This window comes from Salmo trutta, chromosome 6 (genome assembly GCF_901001165.1).
Source record: "Salmo trutta chromosome 6, fSalTru1.1, whole genome shotgun sequence".
Taxonomy (NCBI): Eukaryota; Metazoa; Chordata; class Actinopteri; order Salmoniformes; family Salmonidae; genus Salmo; species Salmo trutta.
The window spans coordinates 8,049,523-8,071,363 of NC_042962.1; the positions used below are offsets into that span (position 1 = coordinate 8,049,523).

Sequence of the window (21,841 nt, forward strand, 5' to 3'; positions counted from 1 at the left end):
TCAGTTGTATTCATCGCATGTGGCAAAAAAAATGTGATTTGATTTGAGAAGAGAGACCATTGTGCATAGCGAAGCCTTCTGTTTTACGCGCACTGCCTGCTGCTCCCCTGCAGAAGAGGTGATGGTGCGTTCCAGGAAGAGCCCCCCCACCCACCCTCTCTATCCATAGACTGAATGAAATCAGCTGACGAATAGTATCTCCCTACTGCTTGATGGAACGCGCCGCTGCGCCGAAGCCGGCTGTTGCCCGAGCGTTGACACCGCAGCAGGTTGCCCGTGTTGCTTTTATGTTGTGGATGTCGGACTGATTCCGCGGTGGTAGACTTTTTTTTGTGGCCGAAAAGGAGGTTACTTTTCTGGGGCAGTGGCGGACCACGCTGACCATGGCCTCCAACTTCAATGATATAGTGAAACAGGGATACGTGCGGATACGGAGTAAGAAACTAGGGGTGAGTGACACTTTGCTGTATAGGAGGAGCGGCTTCTACGTAGAGTTATTTGCCGTCAGGGCAGCAAGGGAGGAAGGCAGGGAGGCAGGGGCACTGAGAGCTGGATTAGAAGAGGTTTAGTTGCTCCGTAGGCAGCTGTACTGCTGTGAGCTTTACAGAAGAAAATAACAGATGAGCAAAAACAACATGATTAACTTTCCTTCAGGGGTTGCATTTAGTTAAGATTTGTTTGGTTAGAATGTAAGATATGTAAGATATGTAAGATATGTAAGATATGTAAGATATGTAAGATATGTTTAACAGAACATGATGGCAATAACAATGTTTCAATTTGTTGAAGATTCACGTATATTATTATCTTGCAATAAATGGGACTCTTTTTATATATATTCTTTATCACCACATCGATAATTATGTTGTCAAAAGTTATAATTTAGGCTAAGTGCCAGATCACAGAGTGAACTCTATCATTGACAACAGCTGTTTGTATTGTATTATATTATATTTATAGTACTCCATGCAAGGCTTTGATGGATATAGATTGTGTATTTGATAAAGATTGGATAGTATCCGAGTGGGTGTGAGAGACAGGCTATGTGGAGGTTAGGTTAGGTTGCCTAGGTTGCTATAGCTCTGGTCAGAGTTGTATTGACCGCGAAGCACTGAAACGTTAACTAAGTTATAACACGGTAATAACACTAGCATTTTGCTACACCCGCTATACCATCTGCTAAACGCGTGTATGTAACCAATACAATATATATTTGATTTGATTTAATACACTTATAATAATAATAATAGCAATGGATTATGTTTATAACACTTGTCTATGTGCTGAAAGCACTTTACACGACATAGGCTACAGTGATCTGTACCACCGACTGGACAGCAGGTTACCAATAGTACCTGGTAATGATAATGGTACACTCTGTCACCCACAGTGTCTCTGCCTGATGTTCCCTGAGTCATAAAGACAGCGGGTGTATTTTTACATCACCGTTACATTCCAGGATGACTGTAGAGCAGAAACATGTCCCTCTGACCATGATGGGTGATGCTGGCTAATGATGTCTGCTTCCACTCTCACCGCCCCCGCCTCATCACGACATTGTCTTCATGCGTTAAGATTTCAGAATAAGACTTTTGTAATTCATTTTTCTATGATGAAACAAAAGAGAAAAACCACACACCTTATCCTCTACTTCCATTTTAAAGCACTCTAGTTACATTGCTATTCATATTTGTGTGTGTATAGTGTGTATAGTGTGTATAGTGTGTATAGTGTGATCTGGCACAGTCCTTCGCTGCAACTGTCAGTTAGATAATTCAATATTAATTCAGTGACTTTAAGACTATAAGCTTAAACATGCTCTCTAAGGCACCTGCATATACCGTTTTTTTTTATCATAAAGAGCTTAAGTGAAGGACATTCTTCTGAAAAAGTGGTAAGAAAAAATCCAAGTATATTGAACATAAATATAAACGCAACATGTAAAGTGTTGGTCCCATTTTTCATGAACTGAAATAAAAATCCCAGAAATGTTCCATACACACAAAAAGCTTATTTCTCTCAAATTTTGTGCACAAATTTGTTTCTATCCCTGTTAGTGAGCATTTCTCATTTGACAAGAAAATCCATCCACGTGACAGGTGTGGCATATCAAGAAGCTGATTAAACAGCATGATCTTTACACAGTTGCAATTTGTGCTGGGGACAATAAAAGGCCAATCTAAAATGTGCAGTTTTGTCACAAAACAGAATGCCACAGATTTCTCAAGCTTCGAAGGGGGCGTTCAATTGGCATAGGAATGTTCAGCAGAGATGTTGCCAGAGAATTGAATCTTAATTTCCCTACCATAAGCCGCCACGTCGTTTTAGAGAATTTGGCAGTACGTCCAACCGGCCTCACAACCGCAGGCCAGGACTTCCACATCCGGCTTCTTCACCTGCTGTGCTGGATCGTCTGCGGGAGGGGGGTGAATGCCGAGGAATAATTCTGTCTGTAATAAAGCCCTTTTGTGGGGAATAACTCATTCTGATTGGATGGGCCTGGCTCCCCAGTCGGTGGACCTGGCTCCCAAGTGGGTGGGCCTATGCTTTCCCAGGCCCACCTATATCTGTGCCCCTGCTCAGTCATGTGAAATCCATAGATTATGGGCCAAATGAATTTCTTTAAATTGACAGATTTTCTTCTAAGAACTGTAACTCAGTAAAATCTTTGAAATTGTTGCATGTTGTGTTTATATTTTTGTTCAATATAATTGCAAAAGAGGACCAGAACCTATATCAATTATCAAGGACTTGGGACTAAGGTTCAATCAGAGTCCTTTTCTTTTTTTAAAGTTCCAGATCTCAGAACTGTTTTGTTATGTCTTCCTCTTTCATGACACTCCATCCAATCATTTTTAATGACAACCCAGCATTGTGTGCTTGGTTAGCAGATTGAACCTCACAGCACCAAGTTCAAAGTTGTCTGCTTTCTGATTCTTAATTGATTTTTTTCCATCTTAAATTGACTTTTTCACAAATCGGACACATTGCACATGTGGAGGACTTTCTAAAGATCAACTCTATGTGAATAACTCATTTTTGACCAAAATGTCAGATTGAACCTAATAGTCCCAAGGCTGTTGTGGAGGTGGCTATGCCAGGCCAGCTCCCCTTCATCATGGTGGTTGTTATTTGTTTCACTCTGTTAACCTCCCCCAGCTTGTTGTTTGAATCCCAGTTATGAAACCATACTGTGATGGTCGTGTTTCACCTCTGATAAAGCATGTGGTGACTGACTGACAGACTGAGACACGAGGATAACGGTCTGATACTGGCCGTTTGTTCTCCAGTCTCTCCAGCCTTGGTGCTTGACTGTTTCTGCGTTGAACCATACCTTAACCAAAAACCATTAGGGGGTAATACACAAAGCGGATCTTACTGTAAACCTTACTGTGCCATCTGTATCTTTCCCTCAATATCACTATGGCTGTCCTCCCTCTCTCTTGTCTCTCCCTCTCTCATCTCCTCCCTCTTACACCTTCTCCCTCTCTCAACTCCTCCCTTTCTCACCTCTCCCTTTCTCATCTCCTCCCTCTCTCTTGTCTCTCCCTCTCTCATCTCCTCCCTCTCTCTTGTCTCTCCCTCTCTCATCTCCTCCCTCTCTATTGTTTCTCCCTCTCTCATCTCCTCCCTCTCACACCTCCTCCCTCTCTCAACTCCTCCCTTTCTCACCTCTCCCTTTCTCATCTCCTCCCTCTCTCTTGTCTCTCCCTCTCTCATCTCCTCCCTCTCTATTGTTTCTCCCTCTCTCATCTCCTCCCTCTCTCACCTCCTCCCTCTCTCGTCTCCTCCCTCTCTCTACTCCTCCCTCTCTCAACTCCTCCCTTTCTCACCTCTCCCTTTCTCATCTCCTCCCTCTCTCTTGTTTCTCCCTCTCTCATCTCCTCCCTCTCTCATCTCCTCCCTCTCTCATCTCCTTCCCCTCACCTCTCCCCCTGTAAACATTACACTCACAGAAGTTCCAAAAAAATAAAGACATTACAAATGTCATATTATGTATATATACTGTACAGTGTTGTAACGATGTACAAATGGTTAAAGTACAAAAAGGAAAATAAATAAGCATGAATATGGGTTGTATTTACAATAGTGTTTGTTCTTCACTGGTTGACCTTTTCTTGTGACAACAGGTCACAAATCTTGCTGCAGTGATGGCACACTGTGGTATTTCACCCAGTGGGAGTGGGAGTTTATCAAAATCGGTTTGTTTTTCGAATTCTTTGTGGATCTGTGTAATCTGAGGGAAATATGTGTCTCTAACATGGTCATATATTTTGCAGGAGTTTAGGAAGTGCAGCTCAGTTTCCACCTAATTTTGTTGGCAGTGTGCACATAGCCTGTCTTCTCTTGAGTGCCAGGTCTGCCTACGGCGGCCGTTCTCAATAGCAAGGCTATGCTCACTGAGTCTGTACATAGTCAAAGCTGTCCTTAAGTTTGGGTCAGTCACAAGGGTCAGGTATTCTGCCACTGTGTACTCTCTGTTTAGGGCCAAATATAATTCTAGTTTGTTCTGTTTTTTGTTTTCTCATGATTTGGTTGGGTCAAATTGTGTTGCTGTCCTGGGGCTCTGTGGGGTCTGTTTGTGTTTGTGAACAGAGCCCCAGGACCAGCTTGCTTAGGGGACTCTTCTCCAGGTTCATCTCTCTGTAGGTGATGGCTTTGTTATGGAAGGTTTGGGAATTGGTTCCTTTTAGGTGGTTGTAGAATGTAACGTCTCTTTTCTGGGTTTTGTTAATTAGCGGGTATTGGCCTAATTCTGCTCTGCATGCATTATTTGGTGTTTTCAAATCAAATCAAATGTATTTATATACCCCTTCTTACATCAGCTGATATCTCAAAGTGCTGTACAGAAACCCAGCCTAAAACCCCAAACAGCAAGCAATGCAGGTGTAGAAGCATGGTGGCTAGGAAAAACTCCCTAGAAAGGCCAAAACCTAGGAAGAAACCTAGAGAGGAACCAGGCTATGAGGGGTGGCCAGTCCTCTTCTGGCTGTGCCGGGTGGAGATTATAACAGCACATGGCCTAGATGTTCAAATGTTCATAAATTACCAGCATTGTCAAATAATAATAATCATAGTAGTTGTCGAGGGTGCAACAAGTCAGTAACACAAGAGTAAGTGTCAGTTGGCTTTTTCATAGCCGATCTTTGAGAGTATCTCTACCGCTCCTGCTGTCTCTAGAGAGTTGAAAACAGCAGGTCTGGGACAGATAGCATGTCCTGTGAATAGGTCAGGGTTCCAGCAGGTCTGGGACAACAGGTCTGGGACAGGTAGCACGTCCGGTGAACAGGTCAGGGTTCCATAGCTGCAGGCAGAACAGTTGGAACTGGAGCAGCAGCACGGCCAGGTGAACTGGGGACAGCAAGGAGTCATCAAGCCAGGTAGACCTGAGGCATGGTCCTAGGGCTCAGGTCCTCCGAGAGAGAGAAAGAAAGAAAGAGAAAGAGAGAATTAGAGAGAGCATATTTAAATTCACACAGGACACCGGAAAAGACAAGAGAAATACTCCAGATGTGACAGACTGACCCTAGCCCCCCGACACATAAACTACTGCAGCATAAATACTGGAGGCTGAGACAGGAGGGGTCAGGAGACACTGTGGCCCCATCCGATGAAACCCCCGGACAGGGCCAAACAGGTAGGATATAACCCCACCCACTTTGCCAAAGCACAGCCTCCACACCACTGGAGGGATATCTCCAACCACCAACATACCATTCCGGGACAAGGCCGAGTATAGCCCACAAAGATCTCCGCCACGGCACAGCCCAAGGGGGGGTGCCAACCAAGACAGGAAGACCACGTCAGTGACTCAACCCACTCAAGTGATGCACCCCTCCCAGGGACGGCATGGAAGAACAGCAGTAAGCCAGTGACTCAGCCCCCGTAATAGGGGTAGAGGCAGAGAATCCCAGTGGAAAGAGGGGAAACCGGCCAGGCAGAGACAGCAAGGGCGGTTCGTTGCTCCAGCCTTTCCGTTCACCTTCACACCCCTGGGCCAGACTACACTTAATCATAGGACCTACTGAAGAGATGTGTCTTCAGTAAAGACTTAAAGGTTGAGACTGAGTCTGCGTCTCTCACATGGGTAGGCAGACTATTCCATAAAAATGGAGCTCTATAGGAGAAAGCCCTGCCTCCAGCTGTTTGCTTAGAAATTCTAGGAACAATTAGGAGGCCCGCATCTTGTGACCGTAGTGTACGTGTAGGTATGTACGGCAGGACCAAATCGGAAAGATAGGTAGAAGCAAGCCCATGTAATGCTTTGTAGGTTAGCAGTAAAACCTTGAAATCAGCCCTTGCCTTAACAGGAAGCCAGTGTAGGGAGGCTAGCACTGGAGTAATATGATCACATTTTTTGGTTCTAGTCAGGATTCTAGCAGCCGTATTTAGCACTAACTGAAGTTTATTTAGTGCTTTATCCGGGTAGCGGGAAAGTAGAAGATTGCAGTAGTCCAACCTAGAAGTAACAAAGGCATGGATACATTTTTCTGCGTCATTTTTGGACAGAAAGTTTCTGATTTTTGCAATGTTACGTAGATGGAAAAAAGCTGTCCTTGAAACAGTCTTTTGACACAAATATTAATTTCCACAAAGTTTGCTGCTTCAATGTCTTTAGATATTTTTGTCAGATGTTACTATGGAATACTGAAGTATAATGACAAGCATTTCATAAGTGTCAAAGGCTTTTATTGAAAATTACATGAAGTTGATGCAAAGAGTCAATATTTTCAGTGTTTGATCCTTCTTTTTCAAGACCTCTGCAATCCGCCCTGGCATACTGTCAATTAACTTCTGGGCCACATCCTGACTGATGGCAGCCCATTTTTGCATAATCAATGCTTGGAGTTTGTCAGAATTTGTAGGTTTTCATTTGTCCACCTGCCTCTTGAGGATTGACCACAAGTTCTCAATGGGATTAAGGTCTGGGGAGTTTCCTGGCCATGGACCCAAAATATCAATGTTTTGTTCCCCGAGCCACTTAGTTATCACTTTTGCATTATGGCAAGGTGCTCCATCATGCTGGAAAAGGCATTGTTCGTCACCAAACTGTTCCTGGATGGTTGGGAGAAGTTGTTCTCGGAGGATGTGTTGGTACCATTCTTTATTCATGGCTGTGTTCTTAGGCAAAATTGTGAGTGAGCCAACTCCCTTGGCTGAGAAGCACCCCCACACATGAATGGTCTCATGATGCTTTACTGTTGGCATGACACAGGACTGATGGTAGCGCACACCTTGTCTTCTCCAGACAAGCTTTTTTTCCGGATGCCCCAAACAATCGGAAAGGGATTTATCAGAGAAAATAGTTTTTTCAGGATTCAGTTCATTTGCATGGCAAAGAGGGACTTTGCAATTAATTGCAATTCATCTGATCACCCTTCATAACATTCTGGAATATATGCAAATTGCCATCATACAAACTGAGGCAGCAGACTTTGGAAAAAGTAATATGTGTGTCATTCTCAAAACTTTAGGCCACGACTGTACATGGAGGATATTTTTGCAGAATTCTGCATGCAGTCTCTCTTTGGTGTTTTTCCCTTTTTGTCTCTCTCTCTCTCTCTCCCTCTGTCTCTCTATCTCTGTCTCTCTCCCTCTGTCTCTCTATCTCTGTCTCTCTCCCTCTGTCTCTCTATCTCTGTCTCTCTCCCTCTGTCTCTCTATCTCTGTCTCTCTCCCTCTGTCTCTCTATCTCTGTCTCTCTCCCTCTGTCTCTCTATCTCTGTCTCTCTCCCTCTGTCTCTCTATCTCTGTCTCTCTCCCTCTGTCTCTCTCCCTCTGTCTCTCTCCCTCTGTCTCTCTCCCTCTGTCTCTCTCCCTCTGTCTCTCTCCCTCTGTCTCTCTATCTCTGTCTCTCTATCTCTGTCTCTCTATCTCTGTCTCTCTCCCTCTCTGTAATGTGTCAGACAGCTGAGACTGAGTGGAATGGCATTTCTCTATTCAGCGCCCACACTGCACCCTCTGCCTAACCTCAACCTCAACCTCAACATACACACACACACACACACACACACACACACACACACACACACACACACACACACACACACACACACACACACACACACACACACACACACACACACACAAAACGTACGGCTGCGCACGGCTGCGCACACTGGTCCAACACGGAGGAATTGGCACAAAGTCCCACACAAACAAACAAGCAAACAATCTGTTGCCAGAGTATGTGGTTCTTCAGTTAGATCTAATCAGAGTCTGTGGTTCTTCAGTTAGATCTAGTCTGCCTTTGTACCATAAGCTATTACTTGTTTTCTCTGCTCAGTTAATCTGCTCGGGAGACAGACTGACAGACAGACAGACAGACACACAGACCCAAATTAAATGGTGGTAAACTGGTGGTGAAGCGCAGGTCGATGTATCTGTAATAACAGATTTATCTACCTACCGCTGTGTAAGGAATAGCTGCGATGGCAGAGGATATTGCCGTTGTCCCCATATCCTGTCCCTTTTTTTGAGAAACGGCAGACATAATCGGTGGGATAGACTGTCTTGGGAAGGGAGCAAAACATGACCTTTTAGTCATTTATGTAATTGCCTGAAGGCAGCTCCATGTTCCTCAGGTTGAGGTTAATGCTGGAGACGGGAAGGCAGCTCCATGTTCCTCAGGTTGAGGTTAGTGCTGGAGACGGGAAGGCAGCTCCATGCTCCTCAGGTTGAGGTTAGTGATGGAGACGGGAAGGCAGCTCCATGTTCCTCAGGTTGAGGTTAGTGATGGAGACGGGAAGGCAGCTCCATGCTCCTCAGGTTGAGGTTAGTGATGGAGACGGGAAGGCAGCTCCATGTTCCTCAGGTTGAGGTTAGTGATGGAGACGGGAAGGCAGCTCCATGTTCCTCAGGTTGAGGTTAGTGATGGAGACGTGGAAGGCAGCTCCATGTTCCTCAGGTTGAGGTTAGTGATGGAGACGGGAAGGCAGCTCCATGCTCCTCAGGTTGAGGTTAGTGATGGAGACGTGGAAGGCAGCTCCATGTTCCTCAGGTTGAGGTTAGTGCTGGAGACGGGAAAGGTTTTCTCTCATGTCTCTATCTTAGTCATAACTAGTGGATATAGGAAGCACCATCTAACCACTTTACAGTCTTCTGGCTGTGAATCAGGCTGCCATTCAAAAATCACATTCCTCTAAATGTTCACACACTGTAAATGTGCCATGAGGGAGTGCGGGAGGGAGATAGGGAGAAGAGAGTGTGTGAGAGAGTGCGAGAGAGAGACAGAGAGAGATGAAAACAGCAGCTCCAGGACAAGGTAGCACGTCTGGTGAACAGGTCAGGGTTTCATAGCCGCAGGCAGAACAGTTGAAGCTCGAGCAGCAGCAAGACCAGGTGGACTGGGCACAGCCAGGAGTCATCAGGCCAGGTAGTCCTATGGCTCAGGTCCTCCGAGAGAAAGAGACAGAGAGAGAGAGAGAGAGAAAAAGAGAGAGAGAATTAGAGGGAGAATACTTAAATTCACACAGGACACCAGATAAGAGAGGAGAATTACACCAGATATAACAGAGGGAGAGAGAATTGTTGATATTTTTTTCAAAAGAGCGCTATTGAGAGAAATGGAAAGTGAGAGCATCTTGATTTAATCTGACCCTGATTTTTATGTATTTGTTTTTGATTGAGCATTAATCTTGTTTGAGCCCTTTTAATTATTTTCCCTGTTTAAGGTGAGTAGCTACATCGAGATCAGTAGGAAGACCCATGTGTACCATTTTCCCCCTAAATTGTTTTGCCCCCTGCAACATGTTGTTTCCCCCTAAGTTGTTTCTCCCTGACTAAGTTGTTTCCTCCTAACTAAGTTGTTTCCCCCCCCTAACTAAGTTGTTTCCCCCTAACTAAGTTGTTTCCCCCTAACTAAGTTGTTCCCCTTAACTAAGTTGTTTCCCCCTAACTAAGTAGTTTCCTCCTAACTAAGTTGTTTCCTCCTAACTAAGTAGTTTCCTCCTAACTAAGTTGTTTCCCCCTAACTAAGTTGTTTCCCCCTAACTAAGTTGTTTCCCCTTAACTAAGTTGTTTCCCCTTAACTAAGTTGTTTCCCCCTAACTATGTTGTTTCCCCCGAACTAAGTTGTTTCTGCCTAACTAATTTGTTTCCCCTTAACTAAGTTGTTTCCCCCTAAGTTATTTCCCCCACTGCACCATGTTGGTTTCCTCCTAACTAAGTTGGTTTCCTCCTAACTAAGTTGTTTATTCCTAAGTTGTTTCCCCACCTGCACCATGTTGGTTTCCTCCTAACTAAGTTATTTCCTCCTAACTAAGTTGGTTTCCTCCTAACTAAGTTGTTTATTCCTAAGTTGTTTCCTCCTAACTAAGTTGTTTCCTCCTAACTAAGTTGTTTGCCCCTAACTAAGTAGTTTCCTCTTAACTAATTTGTTTCCCCCTAACTAAGTTGTTTCCCCCTAACCTAGTTGTTTCCCCCTAACTAAGTTGTTTCCCCCTAACTAAGTAGTTTCCCCTTAACTAAGTTGTTTATTCGCTAAGTTGTTTCCCCCTAACTAAGTTGTTTCCCCCCTAACTAACCTGTTTTCCCCTAACTAAGTTGTTCCCCCTAACTAAGTAGTTTCCTCCTAACTAAGTAGTTTCCTCCTAACTAAGTTGTTTCCCCCTAACTAAGTTGTTTCCTCCTAACTAAGTTGTTTCCCCCCCTGCACCATGTTGGTTTCCCCCTAACTAAGTTGTTTCCTCCTAACTAAGTTGTTTCCCCCTAACTAAGTAGTTTCCTCCTAACTAAGTAGTTTCCTCCTAACTAAGTTGTTTCCCCCTAACTAAGTTGTTTCCCCCTAACTAAGTTGTTTCCCCCTAACTAAGTTGTTTCCTCCTAACTAAGTTGTTCCCCCTAACTAAGTAGTTTCCCCCCCTAACTAACCTATTTTCCCCTAACTAAGTAGTTTCCCCCTAACTAAGTTGTTTATTCCTAAGTTGTTTCCCCCTAACTAAGTTGTTTCCCCCCCTAACTAACCTGTTTTCCCCTAACTAAGTTGTTCCCCTTAACTAAGTAGTTTCCTCCTAACTAAGTTGTTTCCTCCTAACTAAGTTGTTTCCCCCTAACTAAGTTGTTTCCCCCTAACTAAGTAGTTTCCTCCTAACTAAGTAGTTTCCTCCTAACTAAGTTGTTTCCTCCTAACTAAGTTGTTTCCCCCTAACTAAGTTGTTTCCTCCTAACTAAGTTGTTTCCTCCTAACTAAGTAGTTTCCTCCTAACTAAGTTGTTTCCCCCTAACTAAGTTGTTTCCCCCTAACTAAGTAGTTTCCTCCTAACTAAGTAGTTTCCTCCTAACTAAGTAGTTTCCCCCTAACTAAGTTGTTTCCCCCTAACTAAGTTGTTTCCCCCTAACTAAGTTGTTTCCCCCTAACTAAGTTGTTTCCTCCTAACTAAGTTGTTCCCCCCCTGCACCATGTTGGTTTCCCCCTAACTAAGTAGTTTCCCCCCCTAACTAACCTATTTTCCCCTAACTAAGTTGTTTATTCCTAAGTTGTTTCCCCCTAACTAAGTTGTTTCCCCCCCTAACTAACCTGTTTTCCCCTAACTAAGTAGTTTCCTCCTAACTAAGTTGTTTCCTCCTAAATTGTTTCCCCCTAACTAAGTTGTTTCACCCCCTAACTAACCTGTTTCCTCCTAACTAAGTTGTTTATTCCTAAGTTGTTTCCTCCTAACTAAGTTGTTTCCTCCTAACTAAGTAGTTTCCTCCTAACTAAGTTGTTTCCCCCTAACTAAGTAGTTTCCTCCTAACTAAGTTGTTTCCCCCTAACTAAGTTGTTTCCCCCTAACTAAGTAGTTTCCTCCTAACTAAGTAGTTTCCTCCTAACTAAGTAGTTTCCTCCTAACTAAGTTGTTTCCCCCTAACTAAGTTGTTTCCCCCTAACTAAGTTGTTTCCTCCTAACTAAGTTGTTTCCCCCTAACTAAGTTGTTTCCTCCTAACTAAGTAGTTTCCTCCTAACTAAGTAGTTTCCTCCTAACTAAGTAGTTTCCTCCTAACTAAGTAGTTTCCTCCTAACTAAGTTGTTTCCTCCTAACTAAGTTGTTTCCCCCTAACTAAGTTGTTTCCTCCTAACTAAGTTGTTTCCCCCTAACTAAGTTGTTTCCCCCTAACTAAGTTGGTTGAACGCAGAGCGCACCATTGACACAACAGGCCAGTAACGGAGGAGAACAATGGTTTTATTGTGGGAGAGATTCTCCTCACACTGTGTATTGTCACTCTAAACCATGACAGGCTGGCCTGGATACAGGGTATCACAAGATTTGCAACAGCTAGGCTAACTGACGAGGCAACTCTCTCAAACGTTAGCTTCTTGTTCCTAGTGGTGAGATTCTGTTAAGAGGCATGCGGTTGCAGTGAACTTCCCATTTCTATAAACATAAACTTTTTGTTTTCAATTTTTGTAAATGTGAAGTAGTTGATCTAAAATGATTGGTAAAGGAGATGTTTACTAGCTAAGTCACCGTCACTGACTGACTGTATCTACTGTACAACTGTAGGTAGTGGTGAGATTCTGGAATGGGCAGTTGGTCGTTCTTAACTATTGTCAACTGAGCTTCCCTCTTACATAGTTTCAAGTACACTTTCAGAGGGAGTATTGTCGTGTAAAAAGCCTAACTACTGTTTACTCAGTGATAGATGTTGTTGAAACCCAGTGTATTAATTCACAGATATGCAAGGCCAGGCATTGGCATGGCTTCGTTCGTTCGGGCCAATTGGTTTTTCTGTTTTCAGCAGCTCCTATCAGACACAAAGGAGCTGAAGACAAATGGCTGGCTCTTATTGGTCCTGATGAATGGTGTCTCACAGGATATGAGAAACAACACAGCCAACATTATTGACTGTGAAAAAAGTGCTACTATTATAAATAAATCTCTGCCTTCAGACAGTGCTTGAACATTTCACATCATTGATCCCCGCTGCTTTTAATTATCAAAAGAGCTTTTTACTCCAAACAGGGACAAATGTTGCTATTAGAAGTTGGGGATGTCTAAGGCCCAATTGATGAAATAATGTGTCACACAGAAGGGCCGGTGCTCACAATGGGGCATTGTGTGCATCAATACACTTTCTTCTCCTCTGCTCTCCTCCTCCTCTCTGCCATTCTCTCTTGACAATGCCCGGGAGGTCCTAACCTTCTCTCTCATTCTGTCTCCTTCTTTCACTTCCTGTCTTTCTATGTGTACTCTGTCTTTCTGTCTTTTCCCTTTCTCTTTCCGTCTCCCTCTCTCACTCTCGCTCTCTTAAATCCTCTCACTAATACATGTAACATCAAGCCGTCTGTCCTGGCAATCCCAACAACAGCTTTGTGTTTTCTGTGTGTTTGTGATGAACTGCTCTGTAAACTGCAGAGTTCACTAATCCACACACAGGGAGGGCAGGGAGGGAGAGAGGGAAGAATGGAGGGAGGAGGGGAGAAGTCACAGCTCAGCGCGGACGGAGGGAGGAGAGGACTCCCTAACACGTCAATTTAATCTCCCAAATCAATCCCTGCAGACCCTTATACCCTAATGCTCTGGCACCACATTTAAAAAGACCAAATCACAAAAGGCCTACTATATACACTATATATACTATATATACTATATATACTATATACACTATATACACTATATATACTATATACACTATATATACTATATACACTATATGCAATATACACTATACTATATACACTGTATATAGTATATACACTATATAGACTATATACACTATATATACTATATACACTATATACAATATACACTATACTATATACACTGTATATACTATATACACTATATAGACTATATACACTATATATACTATATACACTATATGCAATATACATTATGCTATATATACTATATATAGTATTTACACTATATACACTATATACACTATATAGACTATATACAGTCGAAGTCGGAAGTTTACATACACCTTAGCCAAATACATTTAAACTCAGTTTTTCACAATTCCTGACATTTAATCCTAGTAAAAATTCCTTATCTTATGTCAGTTAGGATCACCACTTTAATTTAAGAATGTGAAATGTCAGAAAAATAGTAGAGAGAATTATTTATTTCAGCTTTTGTTTCTTTCACCACATTCCCAGTGGGTCAGAAGTTTACATACACTCAATTAGTATTTGGTAGCATTGCCTTTAAATTGTTTAACTTGGGTCAAATGTTTTGGGTAGCCTTCCACAAGCTTCCCACAATACGTTGGGTGAATTTTGGCCCATTCCTCCTAACAGAGCTGGTGTAGCTGAGTCAGGTTTGTAGGCCTCCTTGCTCGCACACGCTTTTTCAGTTCTGCCAACAAATTTTCTATGGGATTGAGGTCAGGGCTTTGTGATGGCCACTTCAATACCTTGACTTTGTTGTCCTTAAGCCATTTTGCCACAACTTTGGAAGTATGCTTGGGGTCATTGTTCATTTGGAAGACCCATTTGCGACCAAGCTTTAACTTCCTGACTGATGTCTTGAGATGTTGCTTCAATATATCCAGATAATCTTCGTTCCTCATGATGCCATCTATTTTGTGAAGTGCACCAGTCCCTCCTGCAGCAAAGCACCCCCACAACATGATGCTGCCACTCCTGTGCTTCACGGTTGGGATGGGGTTCTTCGGCTTGCAAGCCTCCCCCTTTTTCCTCCAAACATAATGATGGTCATTATGGCCAAACAGTTCTATTTTTGTTTCATCAGACCAGAGGACATTTCTCCAAAAAGCACAATCTTTGTCCCCATGTGCAGTTGCAAACTGTTGTCTGTCTTTTTTATGGCAGTTTTGGAGCAGTGGCTTCTTCCTTGCTGAGCGGCATTTCAGGTTATGTCGATATATAACTCGTTTTACTGTGGATATAGATACTTTTGTACCTGTTTCCTCCAGCATCTTCACAGGGTCCTTTGCTGTTGTTCTGGGATTGATTTGCACTTTTCGCAACAAAGTACGTTCATCTCTAGGAGACAGAACGCGTCTCCTGAGCAGTATGACGGCTGCGTGGTCCCATGGTGTTTATACTTAAATACTATTGTTTGTACAGATGAACGTGGTACCTTCAGGCGTTTGGAAATTGTTCAAGGATGAACCAGACTTGTGGAGGTCTACAGTTTTTTTTATGAGGATTTCTTTTGATTTTCCTATGATGTCAAGCAAAGAGGCACTGAGTTTGAAGGTAGGCCTTAAAATACATCCACAGGTACACCTCCAATTGACTCAAATGATGTCAATTAGCCTATCAGAAGCTTCTAAAGCCATGACATCATTTTCTGGAATTTTCCACGCTGTTTAAAGTCAGTCAACTTAGTGTATGTACATTTCTGACCCACTGGAATTGTGATACAGTGAATTATAAGTGAAATAATCTGTCTGTAAACAATTGTTGGAAAATCATCATGCACAAAGTAGATGTCCTAACCGACTTGCCAAAACTATAGTTTGTTAACAAGAAATTTGTGGATTGGTTGAAAAATGAGTTTTAATGACTATAACCTAAGTGTATGTAAACTTCCGACTTTAACTGTAATTTATCTCATCTGTTGTTACATGTGTGAAATTAGTTTCTGAAGTTTACATACACTTTGGTTGGAGTCATTAAAACCACTCCACAAATAGTAGTTTGTTAATAACAAGAAATTGTGGTTGAAAAACGAGTTTTAATGACTCAAACCTAAGTGTATGTAAACTTCCGACTTCAACTGTATATACTATATACACTACATATACTATATACACTATATATACTATATACACTATATACTATTTATACTATATACACTACATATACTATATACACTATATATACAATATACACTATATACTATATTCACTATATATACACTATATACACGCTATGTAGACTATTTACACTATATACATTATATACTATATAGACTATAAACAGTATAAATACTATATACACTACAGTGAGGGAAAAAAGTATTTGATCCCCTGCTGATTTTGTACGTTTGCCCACTGAAAAAAGAAGTGATCAGTCTATCATTTTAATGGTAGGTGTCACGTCCTGACCAGCAGGTGGAGTAGGTGTTAAGTGTTGGTCAGGGCGTGGCAGAAGAAGTTGGGTTTTCTTTGTTCTGTCTAGGTTGGGTGTTTCTATGTAGAGGTAATTGGGGTGGACTTCCAATTGAAGGCAGCTGTGTGGTGTTGCCTTTGATTGGAAGTCCTATATTAGTTGGGTGTGTTTGTCTGTGTGTTTGTGGGGAATTGTTGTGAGCACTGCTTTGTTTGGTTTAGCCTGCCACACGGCACATTGTGAGTATTGTTTGTTATTTTGTATGTTTCAAGTGGATGCTCTACTCCTTTTTTTTAACATTAAAAATATGAGTATCCACACTTCCGCTGCGCCTTGGTCCTATTTCCCTGAAGAAAACCGTGACAGAATTCCCCACCAACACAGGACCAAGCAGCGGAAGAAGGCTGGCAAGGACTGGGAGACCGAGATGCACCCCCAAGAATTTTTTAGGGGGGGGCACAAGGGCTGTGTGACGGAGCTGCCCGCCAGTCAACAGTCGTCGGAGCTGCCCACCAGTCAACAGTCGCCAGAGCTGCCCGCCAGTCAACAGTCGCCAGAGCTGCCCGCCAGTCAACAGTCGTCAGAGCTGCCCGCCAGTCAACAGTCGTCAGAGCTGCCCGCCAGTCAACCATCACCAGAGCTGCCCGCCAGTCAACAGTCGTCAGAGCTGCCCGCCAGTCAACAGTCGTCAGAGCTGCCCGCCAGTCAACAGTCGCCAGAGAGGTCAGACTGCGCTGAACTGCCGGAGTGGCCAGACTGCGCTGAACTGCCGGAGTGGCCAGACTGCGCTGAACTGCCGGAGTGGCCAGACTGCGCTGAACTGCCGGAGTGGCCAGACTGCGCTGAACTGCCGGAGTGGCCAGACTGCGCTGAACTGCCGGAGTGGCCAGACTGCGCTGAACTGCCGGAGTGGCCAGACTGCCCTGAACTGCCGGAGTGGCCAGACTGCCCTGAACTGCCGGAGTGGCCAGACTGCCCTGAACTGCCGGAGTGGCCAGACTGCCCTGAACTGCCGGAGTGGCCAGACTGCCCAGACTGTCCCGAGTTGCCAGACTGCCCAGACTGTCCCGAGTTGCCAGACTGCCCAGACTGTCCCGAGTTGCCAGACTGCCCAGACTGTCCCGAGTTGCCAGACTGCCCAGACTGCCCCGAGTTGCCAGACTGCCCCGAGCTGCCAGACTGCCCAGACTGCCCCGAGTTGCCAGACTGCCCCGAGTTGCCAGACTGTCCCGAGCTGCCAGACTGCCCGGACTGTCCCGAGCTGCCAGACTGCCCGGACTGTCCCGAGCTGCCAGACTGTCCCGAGTTGCCGGACTGCCCGGACTGTCCCGAGTTGCCGGACTGCCCAGACTGCCTGGAACGGCCAGAACCTGAGCCGCCTCCAACATAGGTGGGTTGGGGAGGGGGGGTGTAGCACAGTGCCGTCGTTGACGGCAGCCACCCTCCCTTCCCTCCCTGTAGTTAGGGGGAAATTTTCGGGTTGTTTTGGGTGTTTTGTGTTTTTTCTTTTGAAGGTGCATTCGGGGTCTGCACCTTTAGGGGGGGGTAATGTCACGTCCTGACCAGCAGGTGGAGTAGGTGTTAAGTGTTGGTCAGGGCGTGGCAGAAGAAGTTGGGTTTTCTTTGTTCTGTCTAGGTTGGGTGTTTCTATGTAGAGGTAATTGGGGTGGACTTCCAATTGAAGGCAGCTGTGTGGTGTTGCCTTTGATTGGAAGTCCTATATTAGTTGGGTGTGTTTGTCTGTGTGTTTGTGGGGAATTGTTGTGAGCACTGCTTTGTTTGGTTTAGCCTGCCACACGTCACATTGTGAGTATTGTTTGTTTTGTTTTTTCTCAAGTGGATACTTTACATGTTTTTTATCAGTAATAAACATGAGTGTCCACAATCCCGCTGCGCCTTGGTCCTCCTTCGATGACAATCGTGACAGTAGGTTTATTTGAACAGTGAGAGACAGAATAACAACAAAAAAATCCAGAAAAACGCATGTCAAAAATGTTATTAAATGATTTGCATTTTAATAAGGGAAATAAGTATTTGACCCCTCTGCAAAACATGACAGTACTTGGTGGCAAAACCCTTGTTGGCAATCACAGAGGTCAGACATTTCTTGTAGTTGGCCACCAGGTTTGCACACATCTCAGGAGGGATTTTGTCCCACTCCTCTTTGCAGATCTTCTCCAAGTCATTAAGGTTTCGAGGCTGACGTTTGGCAACTCGAACCTTCAGCTCCCTCCACAGATTTTCTATGGGATTAAGGTCTGGAGACTGGCTAGGCCACTCCAGGACCTTAATGTGCTTCTTCTTGAGCCTCTCCTTTGTTGCCTTGGCTGTGTGTTTTGGGTCATTGTCATGCTGGAATACCCATCCACGACCCATTATCAATGCTCTGGCTGAGGGAAGGAGGTTCTCACCCAAGATTTGATGGTACATAGCCCCGTCCATCGTCCCTTTGATGCGGTGAAGTTGTCCTGTCCCCTTAGCAGAAAAACACCCCCAAAGCATAATGTTTCCACCTCCATGTTTGACGGTGGGGATGGTATTCTTGGGGTCATAGGCAGCATTCCTCCTCCTCCAAACACGGTGAGTTGAGTTGATGCCAAAGAGCTCCAGTTTGGTCTCATCTGACCACAACACTTTCACCCAGCTGTCCTCTGAATCATTCAGATGTTCATTGGCAAACTTCAGACGGGCATGTATATGTGCTTTCTTGAGCAGGGGGACCTTGTGGGTGCTGCAGGATTTCAGTCCTTCACGGCGTAGTGTGTTACCAATTGTTTTCTTGGTGACTATGGTCCCAGCTGCATTGAGATCATTGACAAGATCCTCCCGTGTAGTTCTGGGCTGATTCCTCACCGTTCTCATGATCATTGCAACTCCACGAGGTGAGATCTTGCATAGAGCCCCAGGCCGAGGGAGATTGACAGTTCTTTTGTGTTTCTTCCATTTGCGAATAATCGCACCAAATGTTGTCACCTTCTCACCAAGCTGCTTGGCGATGGTCTTGTAGCCCATTCCAGCCTTGTGTAGGTCTACAATCTTGTCCATGGTGGAGAGTTTGGAATCTGATTGATTGATTGCTTCTGTGGACAGGTGTCTTTTTTACAGGTAACACACTCCCTTTAAGAGTGTGCTCCTAATCTCAGCTCGTTAACTGTATAAAAGACACCTGGGAGCCAGAAATCTTTCTGATTGAGAGGGGGTCAAATACTTATTTCCCTCATTAAAATGCAAATCAATTTATAAAATTTTTGACATGCGTTTTTCTGGATTTTTTTGTTGTTATTCTGTCTCTCACTGTTCAAATAAACCTACCAATAAAATTATAGACTCATCATTTCTTTGTCAGTGGCCAAACGTACAAAATCAGCAGGGGATCAAATACTTTTTTCCCTCACTGTGTCACGGCTGTCGTAGGAAGGAGCGGACCAAAGTGCAGCGTGTGTGTCGTATCACATTTTATTTTCACTGTGAAACTATGCAATACATAAAATAAACTGAATAATAAAACAACAAACCGTGACACAGAGGTGAAACATGCACTAATTCAAAGACAATCTCCCACAAACCCAGGTGGGAAAAAGACCTACTTAATTATGATCTCCAATTAGAGACAACGAGGACCAGCTGCCTCTAATTGGAGATCATCCCAAACAAAACCCAACATAGAAATACAAAACTAGAACATAACATAGAAAAATTAAACTAGAAAACCCCGTCACGCCCTGACCTACTTTACCGTAGAAAATAACAGCTTTCTATGGTCAGGACGTGACACACTGTATATACACTATATATACAATATACACAATATACACTGTATACACTATATATACTATATATGCTATATATATTTATATAGTATATATAGTATATATTTATATAATATACATTATGTACACTATATATACAATTTACACTATATACACTGTATATACTAAATATAATATACACTATATACACTGTATACCCTATATATGCACTATATACACTATATACTATATACACTATAAACACTATATACACCATATACACCATATACACCATATAAACTAAATACACTATATACACTATATACACTATACACACTATATAAACTATATACACTATATACTATATACACTATAAACTCTATACACACCATATACACTATATAAACTATATACACTATATTTACACTATATTTACACTATATACTATATCGACTATATTTACACTATATACACTATTAACATTATAAACACCATAAACACTATAAACACCATAAACACTAGATATACTATATACACCATAAACACTTTGTACACTATAATCACTTTATTCACTACAAACATTTTATACACTATATAAACTATGTACACTATATTTACTCTATATACACTATATTCTACATACAATACAGTGCCTTGCAAAATTATTCATCCCCCTTGGTGTTTTTCCTATTTTGTTGCATTACAACCTGTAATTTAAATTGATTTTTATTTGGATTTCATGTAATGGACATACACAAAATAGTCCAAATTGGTGAAGTGAAATTAAAAAATGACTTGTTTTAAAAAATTCAAAAAAGAAAAACCCTGAAAAGTGTATGTATTCACCCCCTTTGCTATGAAGCCCCTAAATAAGATCTGGTGCAACCAATTACGTTCAGAAGTCACATAATTAGTTAAATGAAGTCCACCTGTGTGCAATTTAAGTGTCACATGATCTGTCACATGATCTCAGTATATATACACCTGTTCTGAAAGGCCCCAGAGTCTGCAACACCACTACGCAAGTACAACAACAAGCAAGCAGCACCATGAAGACCAAGGAGCTGTCCAAACAGGTCAGGGACAGAGTTGTGGAGAAGTACAGATCAGGGTTGAGTTATAAAAAAATATCAGAAACTTTGAACATACCACGGAGCACCATTAAATCTAAGAATATGGCACCACAACAAACCTGCCAAGAGAAGGCCACCCACCAAAACACACGGACCAGGCAAGGAGGGCATTAATCAGAGGCAACAAAGAGACCAAAGATAACCCTGAAGGAAGTGCAAAGCTCCACAGTTGAGATTGGAGTATCTGTCCATAGGACCACTTTAAGCCGTACACTCCACATAGCTGGGCTTTACGGAAGAGTGGCCAGAAAAAAAGCCATTGCTTAAAGAAAAAAATAAGCAAACACATTTGGTGTTTGCCAAAAGGCATGTGGGAGAGTCCCCAAACATATGGAAGAAGGTACATTATGCATAGGTTTTTTTTATTGTATTTTTTTATTTCACCTTTATTTAACCAGGTAAGCTAGTTGAGAACAAGTTCTCATTTACAACTGCGACCTGGCCAAGATAAAAGCATAACAGTGCGACACAAACAACAACACAGAGTTACACATGGAATAAACAAGCGTACAGTCAATAACACAATAGGAAAAAAAGAAAGTCTATATACAGTGTGTGCAAAACAACAATTTAGAAAATTAACACTGGAGTGATAGATGAGTAGATGGGGATGTGCAAGTAGAAATACTGGTTTGCAAAAGAGCAGAAAAGTAAATAAAAACAATATGGGGATGAGGTAGGTAGATTGGGTGGGCTATTTACAGATGGGCTATGTACAGCTGCAGCGATCGGTTAGCTGTTAAGATTAGAGGTCGACCGATTATGATTTTGCAGCGCCGCTGCCGATACCGATACCGATTATTGGATGACCAAAAAAGCTGATGCCGATTAATCGGCTGATTTTTATTTATTTGTAATAATGACAATGAAGAGCTGCTGGCAAACTCACGAAAGTGCTATTTGAAGGAATGCTTACGAGCCTGCTGCTGCCTACCACCGCTCAGTCAGACTGCTC

The 21,841-nt window shown here is 43.0% G+C and overlaps 1 protein-coding gene across 1 annotated transcript in view; it reads left to right on the plus strand.

The window, feature by feature from the left end:
- The first annotated feature begins 226 nt into the window (after positions 1-226).
- The window catches only part of LOC115195369 (docking protein 6-like), a 114,275-nt gene continuing 92,660 nt past the window's right edge, over positions 227-21,841 (plus strand). Inside the window, exon 1 of the mRNA XM_029755164.1 lies at positions 227-449. Coding sequence (XP_029611024.1) covers positions 384-449 — 66 coding nt within the window. The 5' untranslated portion in view covers positions 227-383. The remainder of the gene's footprint in view (positions 450-21,841) is intronic.